The 20,671-nt window shown below is 36.9% G+C and overlaps 1 protein-coding gene across 1 annotated transcript; it reads left to right on the top strand.

The window, feature by feature from the left end:
• Positions 1-1,005: 1,005 nt before the first annotated feature.
• Positions 1,006-3,201, top strand: LOC112295546 (protein PHOSPHATE-INDUCED 1 homolog). The gene is made up of 2 exons (XM_024547303.3): positions 1,006-1,081; positions 1,395-3,201. The coding sequence occupies exon 2, from the start codon at positions 1,562-1,564 to the stop codon at positions 2,828-2,830; it is 1,269 nt and encodes a 422-aa protein (XP_024403071.1). The 5' UTR covers positions 1,006-1,081; positions 1,395-1,561; the 3' UTR covers positions 2,831-3,201.
• Positions 3,202-20,671: the final 17,470 nt, after the last annotated feature.

The raw sequence follows: 20,671 nt of genomic DNA on the forward strand, positions 1-20,671 counted from the left end.
AACAGTCCAAAACTAAGGAAACCACCATTTTCTAGAGAGAATTTGATATGTATCATAGGAAATCTTATTCAGAATACTATTTCGATATAGAAATGAAAAACAATAGAATGCAATGAAATAATCTCTAGAACAAAGCAAACATTAGAAAAGCTGCAAATAAATACAATCTTACAGCATGGATTTGGAATTAGTGGTTAATTTTTGTTAGTATTCAGTATTCTACCCTTGGACGCTTCATCATGACATTGAGATAAGTTAATTCCAACTTTTGGATGTGCAAGCGTGTACATAACTTCACAAGATTAAAAATGAGAGGAAACATTGTCCGGCACTACATTCATCCAGGTACAAGGTAGGATGCCCATTGTAAATTCAATTTATGCAAAACTTACACAGGCCAGCCTGGTGGGGAGCAGTTACCGTGAAGGAGGTTTGTCACATCACATCCTAAATCAGGCCGAAATCTTCAAAGGAACAATAGTCCATGAGTGTAGAACAGTCAACGACATGGACAAGGATGGAACTGCATCTCCGGATTTTAGGGCCGAACCTTGACTTCGACTTCATTCAAGTTCGTAGCATCCAAGGTCAACAAGTTGACGCCTTCACGACGAACGGTACAAGCTATTTCATACTAATTTCGGCTCTGCCTGCACCGCTTTTCCCATTGAAATCACCCTTCACATCAGGGCATTCCTTGGTCGCTTTCCCATCATTCCTAGCCTAAATTTTCAATTTTCCATCATCTCCCGCTTCTGAGAAGACCGAACTTTCCTGTCCTGAGGCCGAGTTCATCCTTTCGGCCGGACCTAGCAACGACCCTACTGACAAGCCGGAGTGCCACAACTTACCTCGCCGTTCAGCAAAACCATGGCGCCGTTCACTCACATTTCCTACTATTGTGGCGACCACTGCGCTGGGACTGAAGCTCCACCCCCGCAATCAGTCACCTCGGCGGTCTCTACACCCCGATCCAATACATACCCGCCCTCCACCAATTATCGTTATCGGGTTAATCACCGGGGACAAACCTTGCGGCACAGTTCCGCACCGGGTCCACCGATCCAGTCTGCTGCTACAGGTAAATCTTTTCCTCAGCCAATCCACCCAATCGCCTCTATATAATATCTTCTCCTCTAATCTCTTCACAAGCTACTTATGAACTGGACTTTTTCTACATTTTGGGCTTGCAACAACACAGGCACTGCCCACAGGTATTCAAGTTATAGCAATAGCTTAGTACATAATCCATGAGCGCAACTAAAGCAGCTCTGTTATGCCTTGGGGAGTGACATTGTGTTAGGACATTAACTGCGCCGAAGACCACCTATCGTTATATCGAGAGGCTTGTCGGATCTAGACATATGGCTAAACAGCATGCTTGTTTTCTTTAGGTCGTTGCGCCCCACCTCGCACCATTGATCTGATCGTCAGATATTCAATTTCGCATTTGCGAATTTTCATCAAACGCTCGCACAGATTTTAAAGGGTTTCACTGCCAACGACCTTGTAGTGGCACGTCCATCTGTAGGTCGGAACTGCACGCGTCTTGGCGCGTTGCATGGCCCCTCAGCTGGAGAGGAGCGCTTCGACTGTGCGGGAGAGCATGGCGGCTTTTCAGCGGTCGGCCTCTTCCGTGAAGCTGGATTGTAGCAGCAATCCCATTTTGCAGCGGACGAATTCCATGCTATCCTCGGAGACGAAGCTGAAGGCTGCCCCGAGCACATTGGTGAAGGATCAGGTCGCCAACCCTGCCATCAGGAACCGGAACGTCGTGATCGGATTGCTGTCGTGTTTGCTGATTCTGGCTGTGTCGTGGCATTCCATGTCGCCCGAAGGCGTCCCGGCGGATTCGTTCGATGCCGGGAGTGGTCAGTCGGCGTGGTCTCACGGGGGCAGGGCGATGCCATACAAGGAGTTCGTGCAGAAGAGCCTTGTAGGGGGCATGAAGTTTTTGGTGCAGGACCCGCAGATCAAGATGACGTATCACAACGGGCCTCTTCTGACCGGAACGGGTGGCGTGTTGAAGGTGAATGTGATATTCTACGGGGGGTGGAGCGAGAAGCAGAAGGCCATATTGACAGACTTTGTGAGGTCTTTCTCGAGTCCGAAACCCCGGACGCTTTTCCCGACGGTGGCGGGGTGGTGGGCGATCTTGAAGAACTACAAGGACAGCAAGAAGGTGCCCGTGGCAGCCACCGTAACATTGGGGAAGGTGTACACGGACTCCAAGTACAGCTTGAAGAAGTCTCTGGCGGAGTCGGATATCGAGAAGCTGGTGGTGGCGTCGCTGAATTCGACGGGGGTGGATCCGAACGCAGTGTACCTGGTGTTGACCTCTGCGGATGTGGGCGTGCAAGGGTTCTGCAGCTCTCTGTGCGGAACCCACAGCTGGACTCGGTCGCCGGCCACGCAACACAAGGTGCTGCCATTCGTGTGGGTTGGGAACCCGGCGACCCAGTGTCCGGGGCACTGCGCGTGGCCGTATGCGAAGGCGGAGTACGGTGCGGGCCCAAACACGGCTCCGTTGAAGGCTCCGAACGGGGACGTGGGCGTGGACGGGATGTGCATCAGCATCGCCGGCTTGTTGGCCGGGGCGGCGACGAACCCTCGGAACAACGGGTACTACCAGGGAGGAGCGCTGGACCCGCTGGAGGTTGCGACGGTGTGCGGAGGGATCTACGGCGAGGGCGCGTACCCAGGGTATGCGGGGAAGATTCTGAAGGACAGGAACGGGGCGAGCTACAACGTGAACGGAGTGAACGGGCGGAAGTATTTGGTGCCGTTCGTGTTCGACCTCAGGACGAAGAAGTGTGGGCTGCAGGGGTGATTTGAGGCACGTCGACGACGACGTGGAGATGGCGGTGGCGAAGAGTGTGCGAGGAGAATGTGATGGCCTTGGTTGGCATCTGTGCGGCTGACTGCCCCGAAGAGGAGGCGTCCGGGGCCGCCGATGGAACGAAGGGATTGACAGAAGGGTGATGAGTATTGTTGTGAAGTGAGCATGATTTATGGACCCCGGATTCGTTGAGGACGGGGCGACATGGTTTTGTAGGTTGTTGATGCAATAAGTAGCTGAGCAGTGTCACACGCGAATGCAGCGGGTGGATTGCCAGCGGTTCCTCTGGCATTGTGACCTCCACGGATCGGTTTGACCACCGCCCGTCGTTAATGCAATTGGGAATATATTTTGGCTTTGCATTCTCGAGTTGTTATGTTTTAGGAGGGATGACGTCAGGATGTTTAGCAGTTTGGCGTTATCATTGTAGATTGCATGAGATAGCTGTGAGACTGATTCGATCGTTGTTTAGAAGTTTGATTGAACTTCGTGTTTTGTGTTTTGCGACAACTTCCGCTAGAAAGCTTTGAAAAGAGCGTGAAGTCTTAGTGATGAGTATTGCTGTTGTATGCACTGGATCATGTTTGTTCGATTCGTTGTGTTGTCCGGGAGAGGCTCAGGGACGGCACTTTTTTCTCGGAATTTGTCCAGTTTCTCACCATTGTTGTGGAATTGGAACAGTGCAAATGTCAATTGTGGGAAAGTATGATGAAATGAATAAGCATATCGAGTACATCATAAAATGAGGATACAATTGGTAGGAAAAGAAAAGCTAGTGTATAATACGCAACTACTAAAAATTTCCGCAACAGAAATAGTATTATACCACACAATTGATCATGCTAAACAATCAATCATCTGCAGCTGGAATATTTATTAAAATATTGAATCTATAAAATGATAAAATAATTCATGGAGTAACTATTAAAGTGTAGAAAATATTTAATCAAAATCGAAATTTCTAAAAGTTCTACTTTAGAGCACAAACAAAAATTAAAAAAATAAAAAATCATCATACTGAGCATCTAAGAAATATTACAAATAAAATTAAATCAAAGTAAAGAAAAATGAATTATTACAGAAGAAGTAAGCTTTGCAATAAGTTTTAAAGTAAAAACAACTTTTATATTTTAGAAGACAATCAGGGAATGATTTGACTTCCTTGCAAACATTTAAAAAAAGAATGCAATTTATACCCAAATACTTTGTAAATATAACAAGATTAAAGATAAGAAATTCAAAATTACAATAGGAATTTTAACAAAATTATTACATTTTAAAGCGAAATTTCGAAGCACTATTTATGCAACAAGAAGTTAAACAACACAAAGAATAAAAAATATATATATCTATTATTAAAAGAATATGTAGATGAATCAAGAAAGATCTTATGTAGGATTGAAATTTGCTGAAAAGAAACTAGAGCATAAACCAATTCAACCTTTAGTATTTAGTATATAATACATTAATTTTTTGTATAAAAAATTAAAATATAACCTCAATTTTAATCTTAAAATATTTTAAAAATATTTTAGACATTTCTAAATAAAAACTTGATTGCATAATTAAAATATATTTTTAAATAGATACTACTTAGACACCAATTAAGAAGATGTTTGTTTGTCAAGGACATGAATTAAAAACAATCAAAGAACCAACTTATTCTTTTGTTACTAGAAAAGAATAAAAATTCACTTAAAATAGTTATAATATTAAAATTGAATTACTATTGCTAAAGACAAGAAGACTAGACGCTCTTGAAATAAAGCTAAATACAAGAAAGACATTAAAAAGAATGAAAAAAGGCCTCATTTTTGCATTGATATATATTATCTAACTAAAGAAGTATGTAGCAACATTCTATAGGTCATTTAATACGTGTTCAACTTACAAGACACTTGTTTAATTTATGAAGTGCATTTCCAATATATGCACTACATGGCCAATTTATATTTCAAGTGGTCAAAATGTGCAACATGGGGCCCAACTTTTACTTACTTTAATGTAACTCCTCTTATCTTAATAAATATTAATTTTGATATATATGTCTATGATACAGTCACAAAAACAAGTTAAAAGAAGAAAGATAAAGAAAAAAACTTTAACCTTGATATTAGATAAAGTTTCTAATAAATTCAAATAATGATCAAATTAGTTAATAACTGAAAAATTTAAATAAAATAGAACTTAAGAATAATATATATATATATAATAAATTAATATGAATAATTTAATTGATTAGATTTAATCAAATTAAGTAATATATAAATCTATTTTTATCTAATAAATAATATTTAGATAGATATTAATCTACCTAATTAACCAAAGATAATTTAGAAGAAGAAATCTTAAAACAAAACTTGTATAAAAAAGATCTAGATAATAGAAAGTAAGTTCAAGGTGTTCTTTTTAAATAAGAATTAGATATTCTAAAGTTTGAATTAAAATAAATTAGGTTATGAGATTATATAATAGCTAACAAAAAGAAAAAGAAAAAGAAAAATACTTATAATTAATTAAATTACTATAAGTAATAAAAAAAAAGACCAACAGTTACAACTACACAAAGAGAGAAGTAAATTAAATAGTACAAAGTATCAAGTATAAAAAAAAATTCTATTATTTTAATTTTCATTATATAAGATTTTTTTGACTAAATCATACATATTGAATACTTTCTTAGTTAATACTTTGTCTCTTTTTGATATATTTATAATCTAAGTTTAATCATTATAAAATTTATTAAAATTGAGTTACATGCAATCTAATTAAAATTAGTAGTTGGTACAGAATATCTCTTGATGTGAATTTTGGCTATGACTTATTAACTCTGTCACATGGAAATTAGTTTGAATGGGTATTTGACAATCAAAATCAACATCTATTGATGATTTAAAATGTTTACACTTCATCTTAATATCTGATGTTTAGACTTCATATTTATTAGATTCATCACACTTTAGACTTGCTTACATTCCAACTACCACAACTCAAACTTTAGCTTTATTGAATAGTAAATTTATTTACCTTTGTGACATATAGTTCCAATCTAGATAGTTTTGCTAACTAATTTGATATCCAATCATTCTGAAATTCAAGGATGATATCTATCAATCAAATTTTAAGTTCAAACTTTTAAGTTAACCTTTAAACGACAATAAGATGGTGATACGTATTGTGGCGCTGCTTGTGGAAGCTCGAAAGCTGGTTGTGGACTGCATGTGTACTTGTAAGGTTGGAGTTCGTTGGGAGTGTTGAATACCTCATTGCATGTCAAGAGCTGTGCATGGAGTTCAATTTTTCCCTTCGTCGGTGACAACTAGTTATTGCTGGTTCTATTGGAGTGCGGCAATATTGCTTGGTTTATCTTGCTGGTGTTTTCCACTAGCCTTGTCCCTGCGGTGTGGCGGGAGGTTCTGCATTGTTTGCTTTAGGCTCTACTTCAAGCTTCCAATCTTGATCTTGTCATTGTGTGGTTCCTGGTTTTGATGATCCAACCACCATCGTGATTTTTTTCATTCTTCTACTACTTCCATCATGTCTGTGGTCATCATCTTTGCGCCCTTGCTGTTATTTGCTACTACCTTCCACAAGGAATAAATCAAAGAATTGTGATAATTCTATCTTTCATCGCGTTACTGTTCAGCCCAGCTAGTGTCGTCTTCGACAGTGTGCTTACGTTGTAGCACCAGCGACAATTTTCCTCCCATTTGTTGTTCAATGTGGCTGATTGAAGCTGGATCTTACGTCGACAATATTCCCTTATGCAATTCACTTCTATTTTGTGCTTGTGGTTTCTCTTTCTTGCGGTTTTATAATTGGAGCGGTTAGACTTTACTGTGTGAGAGGGTGGCGAGGCTGTGGAGACTTGAAGCGGATCTAGGCTGGAGACTGAGCGTCGAAGAAGCCTTCGTTGGTTGAAGTCTAGGAACATCAAACTAGCAAAACTAACGAATGGACTTTTGAGGTCCAAATTCCCAGTGAAGGTGGGGGTCTGGTCAAGGGGAAGCAGTCATCCTGGAACCGGTGCAGCACTGGTTGTCGATGGCAGCAGGGAAGAGGACATCCAAGCATTCATGCGTATATGTATGTATTGGATGATTGTGCAACTGTACACCAAATTTCAAGATCGAAGAATTATTCTCTGTGGAGGCGTATTCATCTTTCCGGTGAAGCTCAAGGTGCACAAGTGGGCTGCAGGGCGCTTCCTTATAGCAACTTGATTGTTAGACATTAGAAATGTAGATACTATCGACAACAGTCGTCTTGCTCGAGGTTATTGCTCTTCATTTTGAAGCTAAGATTTAGGAGAAGGGCTGGAATTAGGAAGGCATGCTCATCATGTATAGTCCACCAATTTAGAGCCACTATCTTCTCCCACATGATCCCCGAAGTTTCATTGTGGTGCTCCAGAGCATCCTTCTGAAGGCTTCATCACCATGCATTGACATCAAGTGGAAATTCAGCAGAGGGTCATCAGGAGGAGTTCAAGATTATCAACAAGGGCATTGAAATTCACAGGTTGTGAGTTGTACATCTCAATTGTGTTAGTTTATTTTAAAAAAAAGAAAATCCCACGTGTTAATTAGACTCCATTTATTCAATTAAAGTGTGGCCAAAAATTGTGAATGATAAAATATTAAAGAAGTGGATGAAGCTAGGTCAAATTGGATGAATTTTAATGGATGAAAATTAACTAAGTAGATGAATTCTTATTTGTGTATTTGAAATCTTTCTTGGATGAAAACTCATTTATGGATGAAAATTTATTCTTAGATGAGAATTTAAATTAGATAAGAATTAATACTAGAAAAAAATCAAATGAAAATATTTTAAAACATTAAAATACAATCATAAAAAATCTTTCTTTTAAGTTTGTGGTTCTTTAAATTATTAAAGTTTCTTGTGTTATGGATTAAGGTTATTTAAATGTGAATTTGATTAGTAAGAGAGGTTAATTTCTCCTAACAATAAGTAGGAAGAATTTTTAATTAACCACTTAATAAGTTAGATAGTAGTATGAATTAGAATAAATCACCTACTAGAAGATTTTTTTTTAGCTCACACTTAGAATGTTATAGGACTTCTTGAATACCAATCAAATGCTAATAGAAACTCATTACAATTTCTAAATAATTAATTTTTTTGTGAATTAGAATAGACTTCTAGTTAGTATGGATTTATTTTACAATACAGCTACTTCTAAACTATAGTAGCCTCTTTGTTATTAGGAGTTCTAACCAACTCTTAATCCTTGAACTTCTTTTTTGTTTTAATTTTTGTATAAAGAATTTACCTTTGACTATGATATTTTTTTTTTCCTTTGTATTTTTTTAAGAATGTATGGCTGAAGATTGCAATTCATTCCATTACAGTGCTATAAAAATGTATCTTTTTTTTGTTTTCCTATGATCAGTGTGATGAACTCCTGATCAAGCAAAGAATTGGTATAGTGTTTTGTGGAAGATATTGTGTCAAGGACAAGAACTCGATGAAAAAGCAATTTAGACAAGTGAGCCTTCACTCAAAGAAAGGTAAAAAAATATAAATAAATAAGTATGTATATTGAAAGAGAAACTAGAATGGCTATTGTCAAAAGACAAAGAAACTAGAGACCCTTGAAACTAGATTGGAAGCAAGAAAGGAGTTGATAAGAGTGAAGAAGACTTCACTCTTGTCTCTATATATACTATCTAATTAGGGGCTACATGGCGACATTCTATAGGACCTCTAATATGTGTTGACTTTGTAGGACACATGCTTTGACTTACAAGGCAAGTTTTTCTATGTGTGGGCTACATAGTAAGCTTGGTCTTCAAGCTAACAACATGTGTGGCACATGGCGAACTTGTTGACCACGTTTCTAATCCAAAAAGTCAATTAAAGATACCTATGAAGTCAAAGTAGCGTCTATTAAGCTTTTAGAAAGCTTCCATATCAAATATTATAGAATTAACTTACTTTTATTTACTTCTACATATTTGTATATGTAATTATGAGTATGTCTGTGACATTAACCCACCTTCTAAAGACGAGTTCTACAAGGAGCGGTCATCATATGTTGAAAAAATCTATGATGCGATGAATTGTATTTGCCACATACTCTAATCTTTGTTCTCTTCGAAGATGATTGATAGGGCCTCTCAATCATCGGTAGTGTCCTACACCAGGGCGGAAAGACCACCCAGTTATTTGATCATTGTTGAGGCCTTCATAACTTCCTTCAAATAGAACATTTGCAACACCATGAGGAATTGTTCCTACCTCTAGCAAAATCACCAAACATCGGGAGTCCCTTCTCAAGTTGTGATATCGAACGCGTTGTATCTCGCCATCTATTCGAGGAAGAACATGTCGTTCTTAAAGATCTTCATCACGATTGTGCCATCTTGAAGGTTGTCACAATTGTAATGTCTCATCTGGTAGGTCAGCAAATAAAGGCTCTTCAGTCGAATCCACTGGTTGTTGTTTCTCTATCTTATGAGCATCACAACTACAAAGAAGCTACAAATGAGGATTAAGAGTAGAATGCTATCTTGCCTAGATGTTGTTTCTTTTATAAAGAAGATTTTTATCTTAATTTTGATAGATGTCATCGATGAAAAGCCTCCACCACCTTTGTTGCATTTACAAGATTCTTTACTGGCTCCTATGTGCATTCACTAATATCATATCCATGCTAATGGACAAGATATTCCAATTTATTTTGACGTCGCCTTGAATCTAAAACTTGTTCTACTTCAAATTCTTCATTATTGTCCACTTCTATAGGAGGAGGTGGAGCTTGTCATCTTCTTGGTATATCCTCTATCTTGTATGGTTCAAGAAGAGACACATAGAATATTCGATGGATTTTCATTGACTCTAGTAGATGTAAACGATATAAAATTGGATTGATTTGTACAGAAATAGAAAATAGTCGTAGCCTTTGATAGTCCAACTTGTCACAAGGACGAGTGGTCTTGATATTGCGATGAAGTAGCCATACCTTATCACCTAAGTGGAATGGTGGTTGTTCCTTTCAATAGACATCCGCATTGATCTTTTGTTGTTCTAAAGTCTCTTTTAACTGCGCCTTCATTGTTGCATATAGCTTTGACAAATGAATCGCCAAATCTTTTGCACCAAGATTATCAACTTTTAAAAAATCAAAAGTATCAAGTCATGGATGATAACCATAATTGACAAAGAAAGGTGTTTATTTTGTAGAAGAATGTACTGTCTTATTGTAAGCAAACTTTGCCAATGGCAAAAGAATTATCCAATCATCTTGTTGGTAGTTGATGGTACATCTTAAATATTGTTCCAAAACTTGATTAACACGCTCCATTTGTCCATCACTTTCAAGATAGAATGTTGAAGATAGTTTTATATCCACTTTTAGAATCTTGAAAAGAGTCCGCCAAAATCTTAATACAAATTGAATTTCCCTATCTGATATAATATCCTTGGATAATCCATGATAGCGATAGATATAGTCAAGAAAGAGCTTAGTTGTTTCTTCACCTGTGATAGATTTTATACATGGTACAAAATGTGCCATCTTGGTAAAACGATCTACTATCATGAATATAGAGTCATAAGAATCTGAGATTGGAAGATCTATGATGAAGTCCATAGAAATAGAAGACCATGGTTGTTCTAGAATGGATAATGGCTGAAGAAGTCCAAAAGGTCGATGACGAGGAGTTTTTCATCTTGAGCAAACATTACATGATTGTACAAAAACTTTGACTGCCTTCCACATTTGACGCCACCAAAAATCCCTCAAATGTGGCCTCAAATCCTAAACCTAAACCCTAAACCTAAACCCTAAACCCTAAACCTAGAGCAAAGTTTGATGCATCTGTTTCCATAAAGAACACTTTGAAAAAATCAACACGATACAAGATTGGTACAGAAACAAATGTTGTTTTCAAAGATTCAAAAGCAACTTTTGCTTCTTGATTCCATTAGAGTTTGTCTTTACAAGTCAAACATATAAGTGGAGCTGCAACTCGAGAGAAGTCTTTGATGAAAATCTGATAGTAGTTGGCAAATCCCAAAAAGCATTAGACATTTCTTATCGTTTTTGGGATCTTCCAATCTATAATAGTTTGAACTTTCTTAGGATCCATCATAAGTCCATCATTTGAAATGATGAAACCTAAGAAATCCACTTAAGTAGTATGGAATATATACTATTTTATCTTAGCATAGAGTCCTGCATCTCTTAATTTTTGTAATACACGACAAACATGAAGTTTATGTTCTTCTGGATTCTTAGAATAGATCAAGATGTCATCTAGATAACAGACCACAAAATCATCCAAAAACTCTCAAAAAATATCATTCATTAAATGTTGAAAAGTTACTAGTGCATTTGTAAATCCAAAAGGTATGACATTGTATTCAAAATGTCCATACCTAGTTCGAAATGCAGACTTCCATTCATCTCCTTCTTTGATGCGTATTAGATTGTATGCTCCAGGGAAATCTATTTTTGTATAGATCTTAGCTTGATTCAGATGATCAAGAAGTCCAGATATTAAAGGTAGTAGATACCTATTCTTGATGGTAATCTTGTTGAGTCCTTGATAATCAACACATATCCGCAATGATCCATCTTTTTTCTTCACAAATAGAATTGGAGCTCCTGTCGGAGATTTAGAATGGCGTATGAAATTCTTGGCTAGATTTTCTTCAATATATTCTTTGAGTTTAGTCAACTCATTTTGTGATAAACTGTAGATTGGTCCAAATGGAGGTTGTGCTGCTTCTTAAAGGTCAATTGAACAATCATAGGGACAATGTTCTAGGAGTGTATCTACATTCTTTTTTTCAAATACATCTTGAAATTCTTGATATTGGCTTGGAATGCCACGTGAAGTCTTTGCACCATTAGAAACGGATGTGGCATAAATAATATATGGTGATTCTTTCATAGCAGCATGTAAGAAAGCTTTTGCACCTATAAACACGAGTTTAATTGAACTGGACTTATGACTCTCTACTTGATTAACTACACTGTTAGTTATACTTTTAAAAAAAGTAAGAGTTTGGAAAATCCAATCTATTTGAGGGTTGTATTTTTTTAACGACAATAAACCTAAAATGACTGGATTAGAAGGAGATCTAATGATATTAAATACTACAAAGCTATTATGACCATTGATTATTACTTCTATAGAAAGGATTTCTTGAGTAATATCTCGAGAAGATAATGAACGACCATCTATGACTTCTACATGAACAGGTTTAATTTTCTTTACTAAAGATATGCTATGTCTTTTAGTAAATTCTTCATCAAAAAAACACGCTGAGGCTCCTGAATTTAGCAAGGCACAGGCTTTGTAATATTTAGGTCCTAAAATAACATTTAATGTAAAACAAAGAGAGGGCTCTGAGGAGAGAATAGGACCTTTACTAGATGTTGTGCAAGGTTCGAATCGCACGATCTCTATTGGAGCTGGACAAACTCATTTTTTGATATATTGTCTTCTTTCATAGCCATATTTCTCATTTTGTGGTTGCATCATTTCTTTGGACAATGTTGAGCAGAGTGTTCTGATTCTCCATAATATAAACATAATTCTTCTTGAAGACGACGAGTCTGTTCTTGCTCACTAAGAGGTTTGAAACGTACTGCATCAATTTGCATATCCTCTACTTCCAAATGTATGTGTTGAAGAAGTGTTGGTGTTGCCATTGAATTATAATGTCAAGGACAAAGACTCGATGAGGGAAAATATACACAAAAAGGCTATCTCGATATAATAAGTCAAAATATAAACAAGTAGGTATATTAAAAAGAAACTGGAATGGCTATTGCCACAAGACAAGAAACTAAAGATTCTTGAACTTGGACTAGAAGCAAGAAATGAGTTGACAAGAGTGAAGAAGCCTTCACTCTTGTTTCTATATATACTATCTAACTGAGAGCTACGTGGCGACGTTCTATAGGACCTCCAATAGGTGTTGACTTTGTAAGGCACATGCCTTGACTTACAAGGCAAGTTTTTTCTTTGTGTAGGCTACATAGTTAGCTTGATCTTCAAGCTAACAACATGTGTGGTACATGGCCAACTTGTTGACCACGTTTCTAATCCAAAAAGTCAATTAAAGACACCTATGAAGTTAAAGCAGTATCTAGGAAGTTTCTAGGAAGCTTTTATATTAAATATTATAGAATTAACTTACTTTTACTTACTTTTACTTACTTCTACCTATTTCTATATGTAATTATTAGCTTACATGATTATGGCCGTGATATTACCTCCCCTTCTAGGGACGAGTTCCACGAGGAGCGGTCATCATATGTTGAGAAAATCTATGATGCGATGAATTGTATTTGCCACATACTCTGATCTCTGTTCTCTTCGAAGATGATTGATAGGGCCTCTCAACCATCAGTAGTGTCCCATATCAGGGCGGGAAGACCACCCAGTTATTTGATCATTGTTGAGGCCTTCGTAACTTCCTTTGAATAGAATATTTGGAACACCATCAGGAGTTGTTCCTACCTCTAGCAAAATCACCAAACATCGGGAGTCCCTTCCCAAATCGTGATACCAAACGCGTTGTATCTCACCATCTATTCGAGGAAGAACATGTAGTTCTTGAAGATCTTCATCTCGATTGCGTCGTCTTGAAGGTTGTCACAATCGTAATGTCTCGTCGGGCAGGTCAACAAACGAAGGTTCTTGAGTTGAATCCGCTGGTTGTTGGCTCTCCATCTAATTAGCGTCACAAATGCAAAGAAGTTACAAACAAGAATAGGAAATTGAATGTTATCTTGCCTCAATCTTCTCTCCTATATAAGAGGGATTTTCATCTTGGTTTTGATGGATATCGTTGATGAAAAACTTTGACTTTAGCTGATGCATTTGCTAGATTCATGGATGGCTCCCATGTGCGTTCACTAATATCATATCCGCACCAATGAACAAGATATTCCAGCTTATTTTGGCGCCGCCTTGAGTCTAATATCTCTTCCACCTAGAATTCTTCATTATTGTCCACTTCTATAGGAGGAGGTGGAGCTTGTCGTCTTCTTGGTATGTCCACTATCTTGTATGGTTCAAGAAGAGACACGTGGAATACAGGATGGATTTTCATTGTCTTCGATAGATGCAAACGATATGCAACTGGATTGATTTGTGTAGAAATAGAAAATGGTCCCAGCCTTCCATAGTCCAACTTGTCGCAAGGACGAGTGGTCTTGATATTACGACGAAGTAGCCATACCTTATCACCCACGTTGAGTTGTGGTTGCTCCTTACGATATACATCTGCGTTTATCTTTTGTCGTTCTTGAGCTTCCTTCAATTACACCTTCATTATTGCATGTAACTTTGACAACCAATTTGCCATATCTTCTGCTGCAGGATTATCAACTTTTGAAAAATCAAAAGCATCAAGTCGTGGATGATAGCCATAATTGGCAAAGAAAGGTGTTTGTTGCGTGGAGGAATGTACCGTATTATTATAAGCAAACTTTGTCAATGGCAGAAGGATTGTCCAATCATCTTGTTGGTAGTTGATGGTACACCTTAAATACTCCTCCAAGACTTGGTTTACGCGCTCTGTTTGTCCATCAATTTGAGGATGGAAAGCCGAAGATAGCTTTATGTCCACTTTAAAAATCTTGAAAAGGGTCCTCCAAAATCTCGACACAAATTGAGTTCCCCTATCCGATATGATATCTTTAGGTAATCCATGATAGCGATAGATATTATCAATGAAAAGCTTAGCTGTTTCTTCACCTATGATAGATTTTGTACATGGCACAAAATGTGCCATCTTGGTAAAACGATCTACTATCACAAATATAGAATCATAAGATCTTGAGCTTGGAAGATCTGTGATGAAATCCATAGAAACAGAAGACCATGGTTGTTCTGGTATAGGTAATGGCTGAAGAAGTCCGTAAGGTCGATGACGAGGAGTTTTTGATTTTGAACAAATATTACATGATTGTACAAAGTCTTTGACTGACTTCCACATTTGTGGCCACCAAAAATCTCTTGATATGAGTTTCAAAGTCTTATTATATCCAAAGTGCCCTGTTGCTGGAAAGTCATGACGTGCTTGAAGAACACGTAAACGTGCTTCTTCTTCTGGAACATATAGGCATCTTTCAAAATATAATAGATTATTCTTGAACTCGAACTTAGAAGGATCATGAGACTTGGAAGAATTATTCTCGATATCATGAACAAGAGGGTCTGAGGACATACTGGACTGGATTTGCTTGAGAAAAGTTGAATCAACAGTCAATGTTGATTTCATTGCTCGGAGATGAAATTGCTCTGGTTTCAAGAGGACCGTTCTTTGTTGCTCAAAAGCTGCATCTCCTTCTTTTGGTGCAAAATAAGAACGTCTAGACAATGCATTGGACAAACCTTGTTGTTTTTCTGGCCGATAAGTGATAATGAACTTGAATCTTGACGAAGACATACTCCAACGAGCTTGACAACGATTCAACACGCGTGCTGACATGAAATACTCGAGGTTCTTGTGATCTATATACACAGTGACTGGACTAGAAGCGCCTTCTAGATAATGACGCCATTCTTGAAAGGAATCTACGATCGCAAGAAGTTCTTTATCGTGGATCTCATAATTAATCTCGGTTGTTGAGAATTTTCTTAAATGAAAAGCTATTGGATGAAGTTTGTCATCTGATCCCATTTGTGATAAAACTGCACCCAAGGCAAAATCTGATACATTTGTTTCCATAAAAAATACCTTGGAAAAGTCAACACGATATAAGACTGGTGCAGAGACAAACGATATCTTTAAGGCTTCAAATGCTGCTTCTGCTTCTTGATTCCATTGGAATTTATCTTTACTAGTCAAGCGTGTAAGTGGAGCTGCAACTCGTAAGAAATCTTTGATGAAGATCCGATACTAGTTGGCAAATCCCAAGAAACATTGGACATCTCTTACTGTCCTTGGAATCTTCCAATCCATGATTGTTTGGACTTTCTTAGAATCCATCATGAGACCATCATTTGAAATGATGTATCCTAAAAAGTCAACTTGAGTAGTGTGAAATACACACTTTTCTATCTTGGCATACAATCTTGCATCTCTAAGTTTTTGTAATACTTGACGAACATGTATTTCATGTTCTTCGACGTTCTTAGAATAGATCAGGATATCGTCTAGATAGCAGATGACAAAATTGTCTAAGAATTCATGAAATACATCATTCATGAGATGTTGAAAAGCAGTTGGTGCATTCGTGAGTCCAAAAGGCATGACATTATATTCAAAATGTCCGTACCTGGTTCGAAACGCAGTCTTCCATTCATCTTCTTCTTTGATCCGTACTAGATTATATGCTCCTCTTAGATCTATTTTTGTATAGATCTTAGTTTGATTCAACTGGTCAAGGAGTCCTGATATCAAAGGTAATGGATACATGTTCTTGATTGTGATCTTGTTGAGTCCTCGATAATCAACACACATTCGTAAAGATCCATCTTTTTTCTTTACGAATAGAATTGGAGCTCCTGTTGGAGATTTTGAATGGCGTATGAAATTCTTCGCTAAATTCTCGTCAATGTATGTCTTGAGTTCAACCAACTCATCTTGTGATAAACTGTAAATTGGTCCAAATGGTGGCTGAGTTCCTTCCTTGAGGTCGATTGAACAATCATATGGACGATGCTCAAGAAGAATATCTACATTTTTTTTCTCAAAAACGTCTTGATACTCCTGATATTGACTTCGAATGCCACTTGAAGTCTTTACGTTTTCAGAAATAGGTGCAACATAAATAGCAAAAGTTGATCCTTCTTTTGCTGCGTGTATAAATGCTTTTGCACCTATCAGTACGGGTTTTACTATACTAGACTTATAATTTTTTACTTGGTTGGTAGAACTATTAATAACGCTCTAGAAAAAGTCAAGTTTATGCGAATTCCAATCTATTCGAGGGTTATATTTTTTTAGCCAGAATAAACCTAAAATAACTAGATTAGACGGGAATTTAATTATATTAAAAGCTATGTAGCTATCATGACCGTCTATTGTTACTTTTATAGGATGAGTTTCATGAGTGACATCTCCAGTAGACAAGGGACGACCATCTATGACTTCTACATGTACTGGTTTAGGTTTCTGTACAAAAGATATTTTACGACTTTTAACAAATTGTTCATCTAAAAAACATGCTGAGGCTCCCGAATCTAATAAAACAGAGGCTTTGTAATTCTTAGATCCTAAATATAAGTCTATAATAAAATAAGGAGAGGGTTCTGAGGAGAGGATAGGACCTTCATTAGGAATTGTACAAGGTTCCAGCTGCATGGTCCCTATTGTAGCTGGACGAATCCGTTTTCTGACATGTTGTCTTCTTTGACCGTCGTACCCCTCATTTTATAGTTGCATTGTTTCTTTGGACAATGTTGAGCAGTGTGCTTAGGTTCTCCGCAATATAAACATAATCCTTCTTGACGACGACGAATCTTTTCTTGCTCAGTTAGGGATTCAAAACGTACCGCATCAATTTGCATGTCTTCTACTTCTGAATGTACGTTTGGTGAAGATGCTGATGTTGCCATTGAGTAATAATGTTGAGGTTCCTGTGTACGACTCTCGAATCAAAATTCAAAAAGTCGATTGTTATATTTTACCGCAAAATTGATTGCTTGACTCAAAGTTTGAGGATCAGGTAAGTTGAGCATCAATTTCTTTACTTTGTATTGCAATCCATAAAAAAATTGACTGATGAGTGCAGCATCATCCCACTTGATGTCAATTGCAAGTTGTCAAAATTGTGAAGCATACATTGTTACTGAGCGGTTTCCTTGTCGCAGAATTCAGATCTAGTTTGTTGCGACATGAATTGCATCGTGTTCACCATACATAGATCGAAACTCCGCCAAAAAAACTTCCAAATTGTCCAATATTGGATTTTGTTGTTCAAGAAAAGACAAAAACCACGATAATGCAGAACCAGAAAGTAGAGTGCCAATAAACTTGACTTGTGATCTTGGAGTTGGATAGCTTTGCGGTTGAAGTTCAATTGCCAATTGTACTTGATTGATGAACCCTCGAAACTTTGATCTTGTACCATCAAATTTCTCGGGTAAAGCAATTCTTAGTTCTCTAGTGCTTATAGGGTGTTGTACAATTGGAGAAGGAATGTGATTTGGTGCAGATGTTGAAGCAGCTCCGATCATCTCTATATCTCCACTTTCTGCTATTCTTGTTCTTTCTTGTGTTGGTGAATTGAGTTGATGCATCGCAAGCATTAACTCCCTCATTTGCTCTTGCATTTGTTCTATTGGACTCTTCATTTCAACAAGCTCTGCTATAATGACACTAAGAAGAAAAATTTGTTTGATACTACTCAAGACAAAAGAAAAGAAAGACTTGATAACAAAGAAGATACTAAGAACAATATCAGTTTAGAAGTGGATTATCCGCAAACTTCTAATATGCTTATGTCTTGTCAAGAGAAAGGAGTAATCCACTCTTACTCAAGAAAAACAAAGCTCTGATATTGTAAGTGCAGTCTTGTCAATCTGTCAAGGACAAAGACTCGATGAGGGAAAATATACACAAAAAGGCTATTACGATATAATAAATCAAAATATAAACAAGTAGGTATATTAAAAGGAAATTGGAATGGCTATTGCCACAAGACAAGAAACTAAAGATTCTTGAACCTGGACTAGAAGCAAGAAAGGAGTTGACAAGAATGAAGAAGCCTTCACTCTTGTCTCTATATATACTATCTAACTAAGAGCTACATGGCGACGTTCTATAGGACCTCCAATAGGTGTTGACTTTGTAGGGCACATGCCTTGACTTACAAGGCAAGTTTTTCTACGTGTGGGCGACATAGTTAGCTTGATCTTTAAGCTAACAACATGTGTGGCACATGGCCAACTTGTTGACCACGTTTCTAATCCAAAAAGTCAATTAAAGACACCTATGAAGTCAAAGCAACGTCTAGGAAGTTTCTAGGAAGCTTCTATATTAAATATTATAGAATTAATTTACTTTTACTTACTTTTACTTACTTCTACCTATTTCTATATGTATTTATTAGCTTTCATGATTTTAGCCGTGACATATAGTAACGTTCAGGTCGACTTGTACGATTCTCACATCAAAATTCAAAAAGGTGATTGTCGCACTTCAGAGCAAAGTCAATTGCTTGACTCAATGTTTGAGGATTAGGTAAGTTGAGCATAAATTTTTTTACTTCATATTGTAATCCGTAGAGAAATTGGCTAATAAGTGCAGCATCATCCTACTTAATATCAATTACAAGTTATCGAAATTGTGAAGCATATAACGTTACTGATCGATTGCTTTGTCATAAAATACGGATCTTATTGGTTGCAACACGAATTGCATCATGTTCTCCATACATGGATCAAAACTCGGCCAAAAAAGCCTCTAGATTATCCAATATTGGATCTTGTCATTCAAAAAAAAATGAAAACGATGATAGTACTAAACTTAAAAGAAGCGTACTAATGAATCTAACTTGCGATCTTGGAGTTGGATAGCTTTGAGGTTGAAGTTCAATCACAAGTTGCACTTGATTGATAAATCCTCAAAACTTGGATCTGGTGCCATCAAACTTCTCAGGTAGGACAATTCTTGGTTCTCTAAGATTGGAAGGGCGTTCCACCATAGGAAAAAGGACATGGTTTGGTGCAGATGTTGAAGCAGCTCCAACCATTTCTATATCTTCACTTCTTGCCAATCTTGTTGCTCCTTGTAGTGGTAAATTGAGTTGATGCATCGCAAGCATTAACTCCTTCAATTATTCTTGCATTTGTGTCATTGCACTCTTCATTTCAACAAGTTCTGCTATGATAACACTTAGAAAAGAGAAGATGTCTAATATTGCTCAAGACAAATAGAAGAGAGGACTTGAGAACAAAGAAAATACGAAAGAGAATATCAATTCAGAAGAGGATAATCCGCAACTTCTAATATGCTTATATCTTATCAAGAAAAAAGGATAATCTACTCTTAATCAAGATTAGACAAAGCTCTGATATTGTAGGTGTAGTCTTGTCAATCTGTCAAAGACAAGAACTTGATGAAAAAGCAATTCAGACAAGTGAGCCTTTACTCAAAGAAAATTAATAAAATATAAATAAACAAATATGTATATTGAAAGAAAAATTGGAATGGCTATTACCAAAAGACAAAGAAATTAGAGACCCTTGAAACTAGACAAGAAGCAATAAAGGAATTGACAAGAGTGAAGAAGACTTCACTCTTGTCTCTATATATATTATCTAACTAGGGGCTACGTGGTGACATTCTATAGGACCTCCAATATGTGTTGACTTTATAGAATATATGCCTTGACTTATAAGGTAAGTTTTTCTATATGTAGACCACATAGTTAGCTTGGTCTTCAAGCTAACAAAATGTTTGGCACATGGCTAACTTTTTGATCACGTTTCTAATCCAAAAAGTCAATTAAAGACAACTATGAAGTCAAAGCAATGTCTATGAAGCTTCTAGAAAGCTTTCATATCAAATATTATAGAATTAACTTACTTTTACTTACTTCTATATATTTGTATATGTAATTATGAGTATATTTGTGACATATTGTCATTGATATCTGATCAGTAGCTTGGTATCAAGGACATGAATCTCGAAGAAAGAAAATCCTTATCACACTCATGTATCACTGAAAAGAGCTAAAAAATCACTTAAAGATGATATAATATTGAATTAGAATGGCTATTGCCAAAAATAAGAAGACTAAAAAGTCTTGGAATAAGACTAAAGACTAGAAAGGCATTGATAAGAGTGAAGAAGGCTTTGTAGTGATATTCTATAGGACTTTCAACATGTATT

This window comes from Physcomitrium patens, chromosome 18, assembly GCF_059467195.1.
Source record: "Physcomitrium patens ecotype Gransden chromosome 18, ASM5946719v1, whole genome shotgun sequence".
Classification (NCBI taxonomy): Eukaryota; Viridiplantae; Streptophyta; class Bryopsida; order Funariales; family Funariaceae; genus Physcomitrium; species Physcomitrium patens.